The sequence below is a fragment of the Thermobia domestica genome, chromosome 8 (genome assembly GCF_964235325.1).
Source record: "Thermobia domestica chromosome 8, izTheDome1.hap1.1, whole genome shotgun sequence".
NCBI classification, from domain to species: domain Eukaryota; kingdom Metazoa; phylum Arthropoda; class Insecta; order Zygentoma; family Lepismatidae; genus Thermobia; species Thermobia domestica.
The window spans coordinates 146,604,316-146,619,170 of record NC_137461.1 but is presented as its reverse complement, the minus strand read 5'-3'; the positions used below and the strand labels follow the sequence as shown (position 1 = coordinate 146,619,170).

At 33.1% G+C, this 14,855-nt stretch overlaps 1 protein-coding gene across 2 annotated transcripts in view; it reads left to right on the top strand.

Moving 5' to 3' along the window:
• Positions 1–450: 450 nt before the first annotated feature.
• The window catches only part of Ac3 (Adenylate cyclase 3), a 976,504-nt gene continuing 962,099 nt past the window's right edge, over positions 451–14,855 (top strand). For both annotated transcript variants that reach the window (XM_081769109.1, XM_081769108.1), the window contains exon 1: positions 451–1,444. In XM_081769109.1, coding sequence (XP_081625235.1) covers positions 584–1,444 — 861 coding nt within the window. In that variant the 5' untranslated portion in view covers positions 451–583. The remainder of the gene's footprint in view (positions 1,445–14,855) is intronic.

Here is a 14,855-nt window from a genome sequence, read left to right as displayed (position 1 = left end):
ACTCTGTAGAATTTGTGAAAAAAAAATGTGTCTCTTTGTGGTAACGTATTTTTATTCAACGTGGCATTAGACTTTCACTATCCTGGAAGTTATGTGAAAGAGGTTACTAGTACGTATATATACCACCCGTGATAAATGAGCGCCACACTAATGTCTATACATAATTTTTCCTCCGTGAAACCTTTTTCCCCAGTGAGACAACAATGTTAGGGAGCTATCTATCAAAGTAACGGGACACGCGGAGGGAGAGGATTGAATCAAATATCGAAGATTTCAGAAAGCAATGAATCGGATCGCAAACAGTCCAGAATTCACCAGGTCTAATAGACGGGAGAGCGGTGGAGAGGAACCTAGGCAAGGCAAGCAGGTCTCTCTTGTACAGCGCCCAGAGCACGATGGTATTGATTTGCTCGGGTTTTGGTAACGAACATTACCGATGACAACCGAAAGGTGGAATTCATGAGGGCCGGTCGCCGTGTACGGGTCAGTCTGTGCGCGGAGGTCGAGTGGCGTTGATTTGGCGGATAGATTCGAGGAGTATGGAGTGTTCTCACGTGTTACTAGTGAAACAGAAACAAGAAAAATGACAGAGAATCCAGACGAAAGTACGAAGCGACGCGGGTCGTCGCAAGAAAATAAAGAGGAGCAAGAACATAATTCCGCATCCGAACAACTACAAGAACAAGAACAAAATGTACAACAACAAAATGATGAAGAAAAAGTGGTTGATCCACTGCAAGAAAGCAAGTTTGGCCTGGAAGATGATTCGTTTTCAGACTTCTTCGATAAAAGTCAAATGGGTAGTGTCGATGGCGAAAGTAAACAACGCCAGGGGGATGGAGTAAACAAAGAATATGGCGAAATTTCGACATCGTCAATGAGTGTGATTAAAATTGATAAATTCGCGTTAGAAAAGCGTCGCGTATCGCGTATTCTCCCACAATTTCTTCAACGAGCATTTAAGGACCCTGAAGTAGAGCATTTGTATCAGTCTTATTGTGTTAAACAAAAGCGAATCGATGTACAGTGTTTCCTATTTGCTGCCGTTCTCTATGATGTGTTTATGTTGGTGTTGTATTTACAAGATACTTCTGAAAACCGCGTCCTTCTCAAAGTGATTATGTCATGTTTTCTGTTCTTAAATTTAATACTTCTTGTGTCTTGCCGGTGGAGACGGTTAGGGGAGAAGTCGTGGTACGTTATTCCTCATCTTGCTTGGCATTGTTTCAACTTACAAATTTTGGCCCAGCTGTTTCTCAAACAAATAGAGATCACGCCGCGAGATACGTTGGGATGGGTTCTACTAGCGGATTATTTGCTATTTGTAACGCTACCGTTACGACTTCGGTATTGTATTATGTTAAGTCTCGGTACTTGTGCGTCGTATTTGGTAACCGTTGGTGGACTCAGCAAGAACAAAGAACCTTGGCACCTGGATGAACAGGTAAGTACCAAGACTACAAATTTATTCCTAAGCATTTCGGGACGTAAATGCAAGTAATGTTGTGTGGCAGTTAATTGCAATCTGTTCTTTGCAGGTTCCAGAATATTTTAAATATGCATGGAATGAAAGTAATATTATCTGGCAATTAATGACAATCTGTTCCTTTCACGTTCCAAAATATTTTCAATATTTAAATAAAATACAAGTTTCGTCGCACATCCCTTCGGTGTTTATAGAACAGCTTTGTATAATTAACAGTAGACAATTTTCTCATAACATCAGGGACACTCTCAATATTTTTTTTCGAAGTTGGGGCAAAAGATCGAGACAAAAGAAGTCGATAATAAACATATATTTTAATATTCACATGCACTGAAGACTTCCATGTAAAACAACAATTATTTACGCATTTTACTTAACTTTATTGACTACAATAGTATTTAATAGCGTTAATTACGAGAAGAGACGATATTCAGCACTTTCAATAGAAACAGATGTTTCTCAATACCAGAAAGCCTTTTCGAGGCACATTTTATTCATGAGATAACCAAATTTCGTATTGTGGGCAACAATCGTACTTAATGTAAATATATCACATGCAGTGATGTATTAATAAGCAAATATAATATATTTTGACATGTATTTCGAAGAACAGAACCCGTTCAAAAATATAGAGAAGGATATTCCCCCCATTACTCCACCTTGTTGGCGATCATGCACGAAATTATTCATATTTCGGCAGTGCGGGAATTGGAAGTCATTAACGTTATTTTAACTACCCTATCGTAATCGATATTTAATAGCTTCTCAAAATATTGAATACCTTAAATTGTACATTGTATTGTATTCTCCGGGGTTCCGTGTTTATACCTTTTAGGCTAAGGAAGACTATAAGAAACGAATTATGACATTAAAATTAATTTAGAAAGAGCAATATATAACACTCAATACCTAAATGGGATTTGAACCCAGGACAGGAAGATTTTGATTTATGAACGCGCTGATTTAATTGGAAAACAATATTTCCGAATCGGCTATAATGCACTCGGCTCATAAATCAATTTGTTACTGTATTTCAGAGTATCTAAGAAATATTTTTCATAACGATATTACGGTGCGTTTCGTTGCAACTAAATTACTTGGTACAGGTCAACCTAATCCCGTAGATCGGTCGACAATGGCAGTCGATTTAAATCATGTAGTAGTTTGTGTAAATAATGAAAGGATTTGTAGTACGACTTGAATTTTAAATTAGGTATTCCAGGGTGACCTCAACAAAGATTTTTCTTTTAGGGAAAACGCATTTCAAACTTTTTTTTTTTTCATGAGGGTAAACTCAACAAAACGTGTTATTTATGTGTTTATTACTAGTGTTACTTTTGATAAATAAAAAATGACACAATGTTGAGTTCACCGTTACTACCAGGCATCAAGAACAGAAAAACATTGATTGATTGATTAACCAGAGTTCAACGTGATTCAACATCTAGTCAATATGAGACAGGCGTAGATATTGGTTAGTGTGAACACTCGGGGAACAAGTATTCCCAGAAGACATGTGTAAGAAAAATGTGGACGTACGTTAGCCAGGGACCACGCAGAGGCACCAATATACATATGTAGATTACACAGTGCAGAAGTGTAACATTTTATCATTTGTTTTTCTCTTGCTCAATACTATAAGTATATTTCAAACAAGTATTATGAAAATTATATGGTCATAGTAAATGACTATAGTAGATAATTATATAGTAAACTAGTCGTTGGAATGATCATAACCATTGCTAAGTATTTTGGTACGGTCAGCTACAGGATTTATAATTTCTATATTCCCGGGGAGTAGTTACATAGAGAGAAGGAAGATAATATGGGCACTGGCACTAATTGATCAGTTTATTGCCTCCTAAATATTTGATTCCTCAGTTTTGAGATCAGTAGGACTTTCGCCTTTAATTGAAAATGGGATATGTTTCTGTCTAGGTTTATTAATATTTTAGAATGAAACTTTAACAACGGATTAGGAAAACAATAGTTAATTATGCTATTCATTGTTTATGCCTCATCTGGCTTTTCATTTCCTTTTTTCCAGTCTGGTGCCAGACACTTTTTCAATATCTCAAAATTATTTCTGCCATCATATTAGAACTGCCTCTATCAGTACTGTTAATTAATTGTAATTTCACACCGATTCTTTACTTTCTTTATCAAATCTTCTATCCCATTCCTCACAAATCGCTCATTTTCTTCTGGAATAATATCATGTACATTTTTGTTTCGTCTGTATACATACACTATCTCCAAAAGTATTATTTTCTCTTGCACTTTTTCCTATATTTCTTTGCCACACAGAGTCATCTACCAGTAAAGTAAATGGTAAGTCAAAAATGGCTATGTGGTCTTCTTGCTATGAAGAATGCAGAATGGTTTTATCATCATTTCATTCTCTGAGAATGAAATACAGGAGTTTGAAATTAAAATTCTCAATGTAAATGTCAATGTGTAATCATACATTGTTTCATTGTTTCAAACTACAATCTGCACATTATGCAAAGAGCATCGGTTTGCTATCTCGGCCGTAGTTCAACAGAACATACCAGCAACAATGGAATAAAATTCTTCCTGGAGTACGTCTGAAGCAAAGTGTCTGAAATTTGAAATTTTCACTATTGGTACACGAATTAATAATTCTCCTCTTGTGAATAACCCAAAATATAAGGAAAGAATAATAATGCGAGAAGTTGCTACCTACTATTCGCTTTATGAGCTTAACTATTGGTAGAAATTTCGTAATGTGTTCGTATGTCTGAGCAAAATCTTTTCTCATAATGACGATAAATTGAATTTCTTTAACACATATTACCTATCTTTCCTCCCGCTTTTTTTTTTTTTTTTTTTTTTTTTTTTTTTGTCATATTAATGCAAGCCAGCACCATTAGTTGCATTAACTTTCTCTACATACTGTAATTTCTTTCCGAAGTTCTCTACATAAAAAAAAATCTTTCCGGCAATATGATTAGCGTACACGCATTCGGCGCGGGAGATCTGCATTCAATTTCCAGTGGTGGCTCATGTGGTTTGGATCCAAGCGTTAAACATACATCCGTATCTCATCTAGCCTCGATGCTGAAAACCAACGCTAACCAACCAATGATTCCTTTCTACTTTTAGACAAATATAAAAATTGAGATCACAATGATATTTCTATTCATTTGTATCTTATCCTACTTTGCTGTGTTTTGTCGTCATTATTTTTAATGTAAATTACTTTTCCTCTGCGGGATCTTCATAACTTTGTGTGGGAAATATTTATCGTTCTGGATTCGAGATTTTCATTATACTAGCTATATTTGTCTAGAAAAACATGATTTCGTAAGCATAGATACTAGTTTATAGCTGATCAGTATCGCAGACTGTTAACTTGTTGTAAATCTTGTAACTCGTTTGGTTGGCTTACTTCCTCCAACCAGTAGATTTAACGATTTATAATCACGATGAATAAGTGGGGATTTATTAGAGCTGGGCGTGTTGAAAGCACTATCGTTTCAGTGAAACTTTCAACATTTGTCTTTCAAAGATCATTCAATTGAAAATCTTTTTTTAGTAAAACTACAAAGAGTGACTGGCAGAATTGTAAGATTTCATCTCTGTTAAATTACAGTCATCCTGTATATTAAGAATGAAGCAGTTATTAAAAATAAACTTTTCAAATATGATAATAGTAATTTATTAATCGCCCTTTTTATCGATATAATCATTGCCTTTAGACTTAATGAATGACGTTTGAGGCTTATTGTAACTGAATTCAGAAAATTTATACAAAATTTCTTTTTCGGGAAACCATATAGACAAAATTTTTTAATCAAATATTTCTGAAGAAGTGTTCAAAATTTTCATGTTCAGTTTTATAGGCACTAACTGGGCAATAGCATTATCAAATTTTATTTTATTTCTTCATTTATTTACTTTTGGTATTATACAATGATAACGAAAAATTTACTTTCATTATCTTTCGAACATTTTTCACTTAAGAGTATACAATGCAAAATAAAACAAAGACATTCATTCTAAATTTCTCTCTCTCTCTCTCTCTCTCTCTCTCTCTCTATATATATATATATATATATATATATATATATATATATATACAATAGGGCCGGATCCAGGATTATCTGAGGGGGTGCACCAATAACTACCAAAATAACCAATCACACTGAAACTCTTCAAAGTGACATGTGACAATATTCTTTACACCTGACAACGCTGATACATAGAACGGGAGAAGGGGAGTATTTTAGAGAGGGTCGCCAGTGTTACACAGGAAAAACAGTCCTCTACTCCTGGTTTCTGTTTTCTTCCGTACTTGACAAATAATATATTATTTTCCTTGCTGAATCCTTTTCCTTAAATTTTTTGAAAATCGACTTAAACTATTGCTTTTGCCAAGCTCTGCTTTCGTTTAAGCCCCAAAGGGAAACATAATGGCAGAAATTTTCGGAAAGTGTGGCTATTTTCACTGCTAGCTTCTCATTTTAGATAGTATAAATTTACAACGAAGGGGGAGGGGTGTGCACGTGTACCTTTGCACCCCCCTAAATCCGGCCCTGCATATATATATATATATATATATATATATATATATATATATATATATATATATATATATATATATATATATATATATATATACAATTGAAAATTAGAAAACTGAATGTGTAGGTTAGCCTGTCAGTGGGTAACAATAGAGCCCGAGCAACGTGATTTTCGTGCAATCATTTCTTTCCTATTTTAAGAACGGTGGCAGTGCCATGAACGTTTTGAAAAGTGTTTCTGGAACTCTATGTCTTCATGTGCAACCTCCCTACTTGGCTTGTGGAATTTAAACATGGCAAGTGCAATTTAACTTCACTATAAGCATTTTCTGAATACGGAATCGAAAATTTTAATATTGGAAATTATCCCTTTAGAATGTAAAATTTTGAAAAGACTGGAACATATTTTAAATTAATTGCCATTACTAGTTTATGTAGAGGCTATCAGACTTCTTACTTTGAACTTAGACGAATACTCACCTTAAATTTTTTCTCTGTAACGAGTCAGAAATTTCAATATTATAGAAAATTTCCCTTACTCCATTAGAAGTTGAATTTTCGAAACGTATTATCTTATTTTTAATTAAGAATTTAAATACTGAATTCTACTCCTGTAACCTGAGTGAATCTTCACATTTGGCAATTTCAGAATAAAGAATCGAAATTAATAAGATAGAAATTGCACTCTTTTCCCTATTTAAGAGTGAAATTTTCGAAAAATGCTTAAATACAACTACAGTTATTTTTAATAGGAAGTTCGTATCCCAAAGTTTTATCTTCCTAATCTGAGATACTTCATTATTGGAAAAAAGAAATGAAATTCCTTCAACCTCACTTAGGATACACCCTACGTATTTTTAAAAATCCTTTATCATTTGTTTTCATGACAAAAGAGTTCATTGTCCAAATTTTATGTTTCGAGCTACAGTACCTTATGGCCTTTATTTGATGAGTGAGTCATTTTTATATGTTAATACAGATATAAAAGGAAACAAAATTCTAAACAGCTTCAACACACAATCATTACGAACTTCCCAAATGCGATAATTAGTGCAATATTGATTAATAACATAGCCAGAAATATATCATAGAGGCACTAATTACCGTAACGAAGAAGTGTGTTATGTTGCGTCACCGACCGAAATTTGGGCCATATGGTTCGCCAAAGCAGTTCATGGGTTTCTGTGACACGCAGTTTTGTATTTTATTTCGATACATAGAAGTGAGGCGAATTTCAGATGAGAGAGATAAGAAAGAAGTTAAATTGTTTTCAGTTTTCTTTAGATACATTGCTTAGCAAATTTCATCAGCATTTCAATAGTAGTGATAAATTAAACTTCCTGACGCTACAGCCATGAAAGGCTATGACTAACCAGATGGCTCTCGTTCAATTGGGTGACGAGATCGGTTTCTAGGAACTATTATTTCTGGCAGTCTGGATCTTAACTCAGGTAGCTTCCTAACTGTCTCATGTTGCTAGATTAATACCATAAAATTTTAGTGCTCTCAGAGAATGGAACCAAGGACCATGCATATCGAGGTCGCGCAAGCTAACAATGCAAATAAACTGAACTAAATAATAATAATAAAAATAATAAAATTTAAACATCCACATCCATTTTGAACGCTCACTATTCGCACCCACAGATAGTAATTTTTTATGCCTATAATAACGGGAAAGAGTTGAAAAGATGAGTAATACAGTATATCTAATCTGTGGAAATCGTGTAGGATTAAGAATAGAGATTATGGGAAGTAAGTTTTTCTCTAAACATGTCTTTGTAAAGCTTGCTTTTCGTGGTAAATTTTCTATATAAAAGAACCGTAGCATGTCTACATAAAAGAGTCGCAAATTGAACATACTACATGAAAGCAGAATCCATTTCGATAATTGACATCCACTCTCCATAAATCGAAGTAATTGGTCTGCTACTAAAAACACAATACTATTGGTTTTACTGCATATTTCAAACCCTAAAAGTATTTATCAAATTGTAAATATAATATTTATGTGAGAAATGCATTTACTATGTATTTCTAACAGGTTTTTAATCGCTACGGTTTACTTGCCTATCCTCCCAAATTTCTTCATATTTACACGTAGGCCTACATTCCTTTCTATAAAGAAATCGTAACATTCTAGAACCTAGTTTTCTTGAAACTGACAGTCCCGTAAAAATAACATTAATAGTTACTTTTATACGATATTCGGTTTAATTATATCTCTGTAGCACCCACTGACATGATTACACTCTCATTTAATTTGCTAAAAAAACAATAAAATGAAATACATAATGTAACTTTTATACCCTATGTTTATACCCTATAGGCTAAAGGAAAAGAATGATTAATGAAAGTGGATGAATAGAAAAGAACTGGTGGAATGAGAATGTGGAAGGAATTGAGGGGGGTGTTTACCACAATCTCACACAGTCTGGGATTGAACCAGTGACCTCGTGTTAGAACGTCACCACTAAATCACTGTGTCCAAATCTGTAATATGGCAGTATCTACTAATATGAAATCTCGAACCATCAGCTTGGAGTAATTAATATATTCAAGTTCATCGATAAAGATAACGTTAAATGTACATTAAACTGTGTTTTACCAGTAACTTACTTCAATTCACTTTTTAAGTTTCTTCATAGCTCCTAAGAGTCTACGAAAAATGCACCTTTTTGTAGATCATTCTTTTCCCCGTAACAATTCACTTTCCTTTCCCTCCACAAAGAAAAAGAAAGATCTTCGATATAGTGTGTTGACCTCCCATGACTTCTATTAGATTTGTCTTCCAGCTCATCTATCTTCGTTCACAAGAACTGTTCCCGACAGTTCTTCACCAAACATTCTTTACAACTCCAATCTCTGTTACAAAAGCACTTCTTTTTCGTACAATGTTTGCAGTGTTGTGCCGAGTTTTCTAACCATGTATTCAGTCATATTGTACTGTATTGCAAAGTCAAATAGAACTGTCTTTTATTTAAAAAAATATATATATTTTTAATTTAACTTTGCTTCAAACGTGACATAAGATAGGAAGTTACGATTGGGTTAGTTTTAGTTTTCCATATAATGAAAATTAAAACGAGGAAATAAACGAATGAGTTTTGTTTCACATTGCAAAACTACAGTGGGTTTCGAAACTATGCAAATTCAATATTAAATCGTATATAATAGTAAATTTACGGCACCTCGATTTTCAGTAGGTGGATACAAGTTATGAAACCTTTCCGATAGACGTCCAATTAAGAAAAAAAAAACGGTTGTTACTTCTTAACGTTTATGTCCTACAACCAGGGATGCCAACTGAATTTTTACTAGTTTCAGTTTGAATAGAGAGTTAATGGAGGAAATAAAACAAAATAAAACATAATCTTGAGCAGGGCTCTACCCACAGGGTGTTCCTGGACTCCACCCCCACCCCGGAAAACTTCTTAACTCAACATATTACGTTTGTATACTTTCTTAATAAAACTATGCTTATTTAACACCGAAATGATTGATATAATTTGATCTTACAATTCATCTGTACTGTTTCTCTTATACAAACAATCTAGTTCTATCATTTTTTTTCTGAGAATATAGGTGAAAATATTTTACACTTACTTATCGTCTTTTCGGGTGCAGAACAATATCTGTTCAAAACTACATAGACTGGACACCTACCAATAAAAATTTCTTAGTGCGCACCTGATCTTGAGACGCTCAATCAATTCCAAGAAATCGCTTCTCGCTATCTTTTACCATTTTTGTTCTATTGTAATCAACGTTTAATGCTGTTTAAAAGAGACGCAAGAGGCCTGGATTTTTAAAAAATGCATATTCATCTAACTTTTATATTAAATTAAATTTCTTTTAATCTTTCAACTTTACCATTTACTTTCATGTAATATATTATTCATACTTAATCACTCACCATTTTACAATTTCAATATTTAATAAATTTTAATATTTCTAATATTCAATATTATTTGATCTCTTTAAAATGTTCATTAGTACTTATTACTTTAAATAGTACTTATTACACTTTACATTAATCATTACTACTTACTACTTAAAATGTTCATTATTACTTTTAGTCCATACGTATTATCTTAATCACACTGATGAAAGATGTTCTGAACTCCGCTATAAATAGCTCGTCAATCTTTATAAACATAGAAAAGAAGTCTTGACTGACTGGTCAACGCCCAGACAAAACCGCTTAAAGTAGAAAATTAAAAGTGTGACAGTGTATAGTGTTTGTGTCGTAAGGGACCATTAGGGAAAGATCTTTTCGAAACTCGACAAGGAAGGGAAGAACGGAGCTGATAATTATTATAGTAAAATGAACATATCTCCAAATTCTTGAAGGGTATAGACATTAATTTTGATACTAAAACTTCCCATTTAAAATAATCAGACACGTGTTTCATCGTTTTTAAAAATGTTTTCCTTAGTAGAAAAGAAAAAGGATGGGGTTACTATTGTTATAACAAAATGACCATGTCTCGAAATATTTTGAAGCTAGAGGCATGAAATTTGGTATTTAGACTTATCATTTTAAATAATTAAAGACGTGTTTTTAGCGTTTCTTTGGTTTTTCTCCTTCAAAGAAAGAAAAAGACTGGTAGAAAAACTGAGGGTTGCAATTGTTAAAATAAGATGACCATATCTTTAAAGCCCTTACAGTAAGAAACACGAACTATTTAGACTTTTCATTCGAAACAATTAAAGAGATGTTCCAAGGCTTTTAGATAACTTCCTTACAAGAGAACAAAAAGACGAGAAGAAGAAAACAGTAGGGGGTTGCAATTGTTAAGGAAAAAGTACCGTATCTCGAAATCTTTTAAGGATAGGGAAATGAAATTTGGTATTAATAGTTTTCAAAGATTAAAATAGGATATGAGAGACCGTAAAGCGAGCAAATGCAGAGGTCTCAAAGCAAAGTCTCCAACTAGCCTTCGGCTAGTTGCCATATAATGCTGAATCAACAGTGAATTAAATCATGCGCAAAAGCGAGGATGCAAATCGAATCCCACCACTTGAGAATTTCAAGTGAATCATGCAATATTGTAAAAATAGTTTTCAGAGCTTTGATATAAAATGTAAATTTATACAGAACTTCAAGAAAAGTTCTGAATATATTATTGCCTTTTACTATTTTCAAAATACACGAAAGGAAAACAAATCTAATGATATAGAATTTACAGTTCACCGAGCTTCTCTCGTAACTACTGGAGATGTGAAAGACAACAAAACATTCTGTTACGCACTGTTGCCATTTATATGTCGAATGAAGGAATTCCACATCGTTAGAATTGTCATAAGCCTCTAACTCAGTGGTAAAGCGTTCACCTTTGTTGTGTGGGATCCTGGTTTCATCCCATCTCCCGCCAAGTTGGTTTTGTGGTGAGAAACATAATATGTATGGTGTGCTCGGGGTTCTCAAGTTTCTTCCTCTTTCTTAATTTCATCATTATCATCCATATTATCATCACTCTCTCCCTTGGTCTCAGTAATAGACGTGGTACACTAAAGTAAAGAAAAAACAGTATACCATTTATGATTAAATTATCCACAAACATATCAAACTGGAAATTGACATTTTTGTCTTCCCCGCTGGTCTGGTGGTTGGCATGCATGCCTTTGGTGCATGAAGTGCAGAGTTCGATTCTCCGTGAAAGAGAATTGCAATGTGAACGTATTACAGTGGTTTGAATCCCATCTTCAAATCTAGGAATATATCTCATATAGCCTCGGTGCGAAAATGGAATCTAACATGTTCGCTGCTGATGTTAATTATAGATTTCTCCTCATAGGCCTATCGGAGTTATACAGTGAACGTACTAAATTTCAACAAACAACCAAAACTGAAATTTCCCATTTAAGATAAAATTATCTAATTTGGTTGATTGGTTGCGTGTTGACAGAATAACATCATTTATAAAACATACACGTATCAGGAACTTAATTTTACTTTTGGCTTAATTTCACGACCGAGTCGAGATTCATCATTATTGTTAGCAGAGTTTCAAATTCTTCATTAGACATTACTACACTATTGATTAAAAATACGTCTTTCAAACTCAGGAAGGATTGCCCCTCTTCCTTCTCCCTAAGTGACGCTCCTGGCATGTGTACTTATTGTTTGAACAGGTAAACTACTTAGTAGACCAAAACGCTGTATCTGGGAGAAATAAGTTACAATAAATCTGGAAAAGTTTAACAGGTAGAATATTATGACATGATAAATAGGTATTATCAATTTGCCCGTAATCATCTACATTTTAGAATGTAATATTTACGTTCTTTCATAGATATTTTTTGTACAAATCATACTTAAAAATTGCGTCCAGTGAGATTACAATGTTTCAGTAATAAGTATATTGCCATTATTATATCACATTTCACTTCCATTCTAACTTTACTTAAAAAGTCTTTACAGTGCATAGTTAATTTTCTTTCTTCCTTACTTCATTTTAAACCGCGAGGACCCGCATAGCGATGTACAGAGTTCGGTAAATGCTAAGTAAATGCGATCAAAGAGAAATTTAATACTCCAAATAGTGATCGAGTTCCGGCTATCAACGGTGAACATATTCCATATGAATCCATAGCAGTAGTGGAAGATAGCAATTCATCGGAAGGATATTCAGAACAAGACGATAGTGAAGCTACTATAGAGAGAAATGGGTGAAGAAATCCTTCATCTCATCGCAGGAAAAACGTTCCCGTAAATCCCAAGCATTGTAAGCATTATAGCAAAGGAATCATTTTCAATTTAGTGAAATTAGATCATTAACAAAATTTAGTGGAAATACAGATGATATCCGGGCCAGCACATTCCTAGAAAAATTTGAGGAAGAATGTGATTTAATTGGAGTAGACCGATCTAAATTTTTGAAAATTCTGCCTCATGTTTTATTACCACCGTGTTCCGTATGGTTTAAATCAATCAGAAGTAATTTGTGTAATTATTTAGATTTTAAAAATGCCTTATTTTCCAATTTTGAAAATGATTTCATATTGGCCAATATAGACGCCTTAGTTCGAAATAGACATTATAACCCGAAATTGGATAAGAGTGTCACTGATTTTGTAATATCTGTATATAATGAATTGAAGCTAATTAATCCATATCAACAAGAATCAAGAGTAATAGCATCAATCCGAATCCTGTTACCTTTTAAGTTGCAACAAATGTAGATTTCTGCACAATGCGTTAATTTCAATCATCTGATTATGATAGTGCAACATTTTGAAAGTCAATCTATGTTACAGGATAATAGTAATCGAAATCAAGCCAATGCTAATCGTAATCAAGTTAGTTATGTACCTGTTCCCAATATCAGTCAGGGAAGAAAGTGATTTTAATGCGAGAAATAATAATAGATTCCATTGTAACGAGAATAGAACTGAACCTAATTTTACCGGTAATAGAACTGAATCAATTTTAGGAAAAACAGCAACAATAATCGTAATACATTTAGGAACCAAGCGAATAATAAGTTTAATTTTACACGAAATGGATTTCGTAATAGATTCATAGGTAGAAGAAATTCTCAAAATAGAAATCTGATTACCGTTGAAGTACATAATAGGCCGAACTGTATACAAGATTGTGGCGTACAATGTAACTTAACCGAACCCTTCGGCAATGTAACTTAAGCTAATGTTGTGGCGTCCGAGAAAACATATTCAATTGTTTTTTGTTTTATTTCACTTTAGGTGCCGTAATGATTTCATTTGTAATTCGTACTTTGTTTGAATTCTATACGGATAATATAAATTAATCGTTACATTTTAGATGTTCAGAAGTTTTATCCAAGATTAATATAGATAATGTTGTATTTTCAAATTGACTCTTAATATAATCATTTCTTTACTTGTATTAATCCTTGTTATGATATTGATTATTTTGTTTCACTTTGAATATTGTTATACTTTCTTTGTAATTCGTACTTCTTCTGAATTCTATGCTATTTACATTTATGCATCGATATCAAAGCTATGTTAATTATGCCCAAATGGAAGAAATAAGTTATATAATATGTCAGCATATACTGAGTTGATTCGTCAATGAGCTCCCATAATATTGATTTAAAGAATCTATTTTAAGACCTAAATAATTAATAAATTGATCATATTTTTGAATAAGTCCTCTTCGACGATAATTTATAGAATTAATACATAATTGATTATTAAATAAATATAAAATTATTGTGAAGATAAAATGATATTAATATATACGTATTGTAATTTATATATATACGAGGGCTATTCGAAAAGTAATGTAACCATATATGTAAAATTATGTAATGGTCCAGGATTCTTTCTTAAATTGTAACCAATTCAAGAAGTCATCGTCGGGAGCCATATATATAACGATATTGCATATCTATGCGATAAATTACTTCCATTTTCGTATCTTGATTTTGGGCAACGGTGCGTAAAAGTACACAATTGTTGAGTAGAAGAAAAGGAAGAAAATGGATAATATGTTATTGATTCTAAATTTTAAGAAATAATCGTAGTAGATATCGTAGTAATTCGTAGTAATTCTAAATTTAATCGTAGTGGCTGAAAATCTATGTTGATTTTAAATGTATAAACTGTACTCTTAGTTACCGTAACAGCAAATAATTGTTTAAAGGTTGCTATGACGACCGGAAAAGTAGATTATTATTAATGGAGATGTGAAAATAATAATAAAATGTAATAGAGATATAGGCTAAGTGACGTGTCTGATTTAGAGTAAATTGATCGTGTTGACATATTTTGAAATCTACGCGAACTGAGGGCTAAATGTAACGATTAAGAATAATAAGTTATAATCGTTA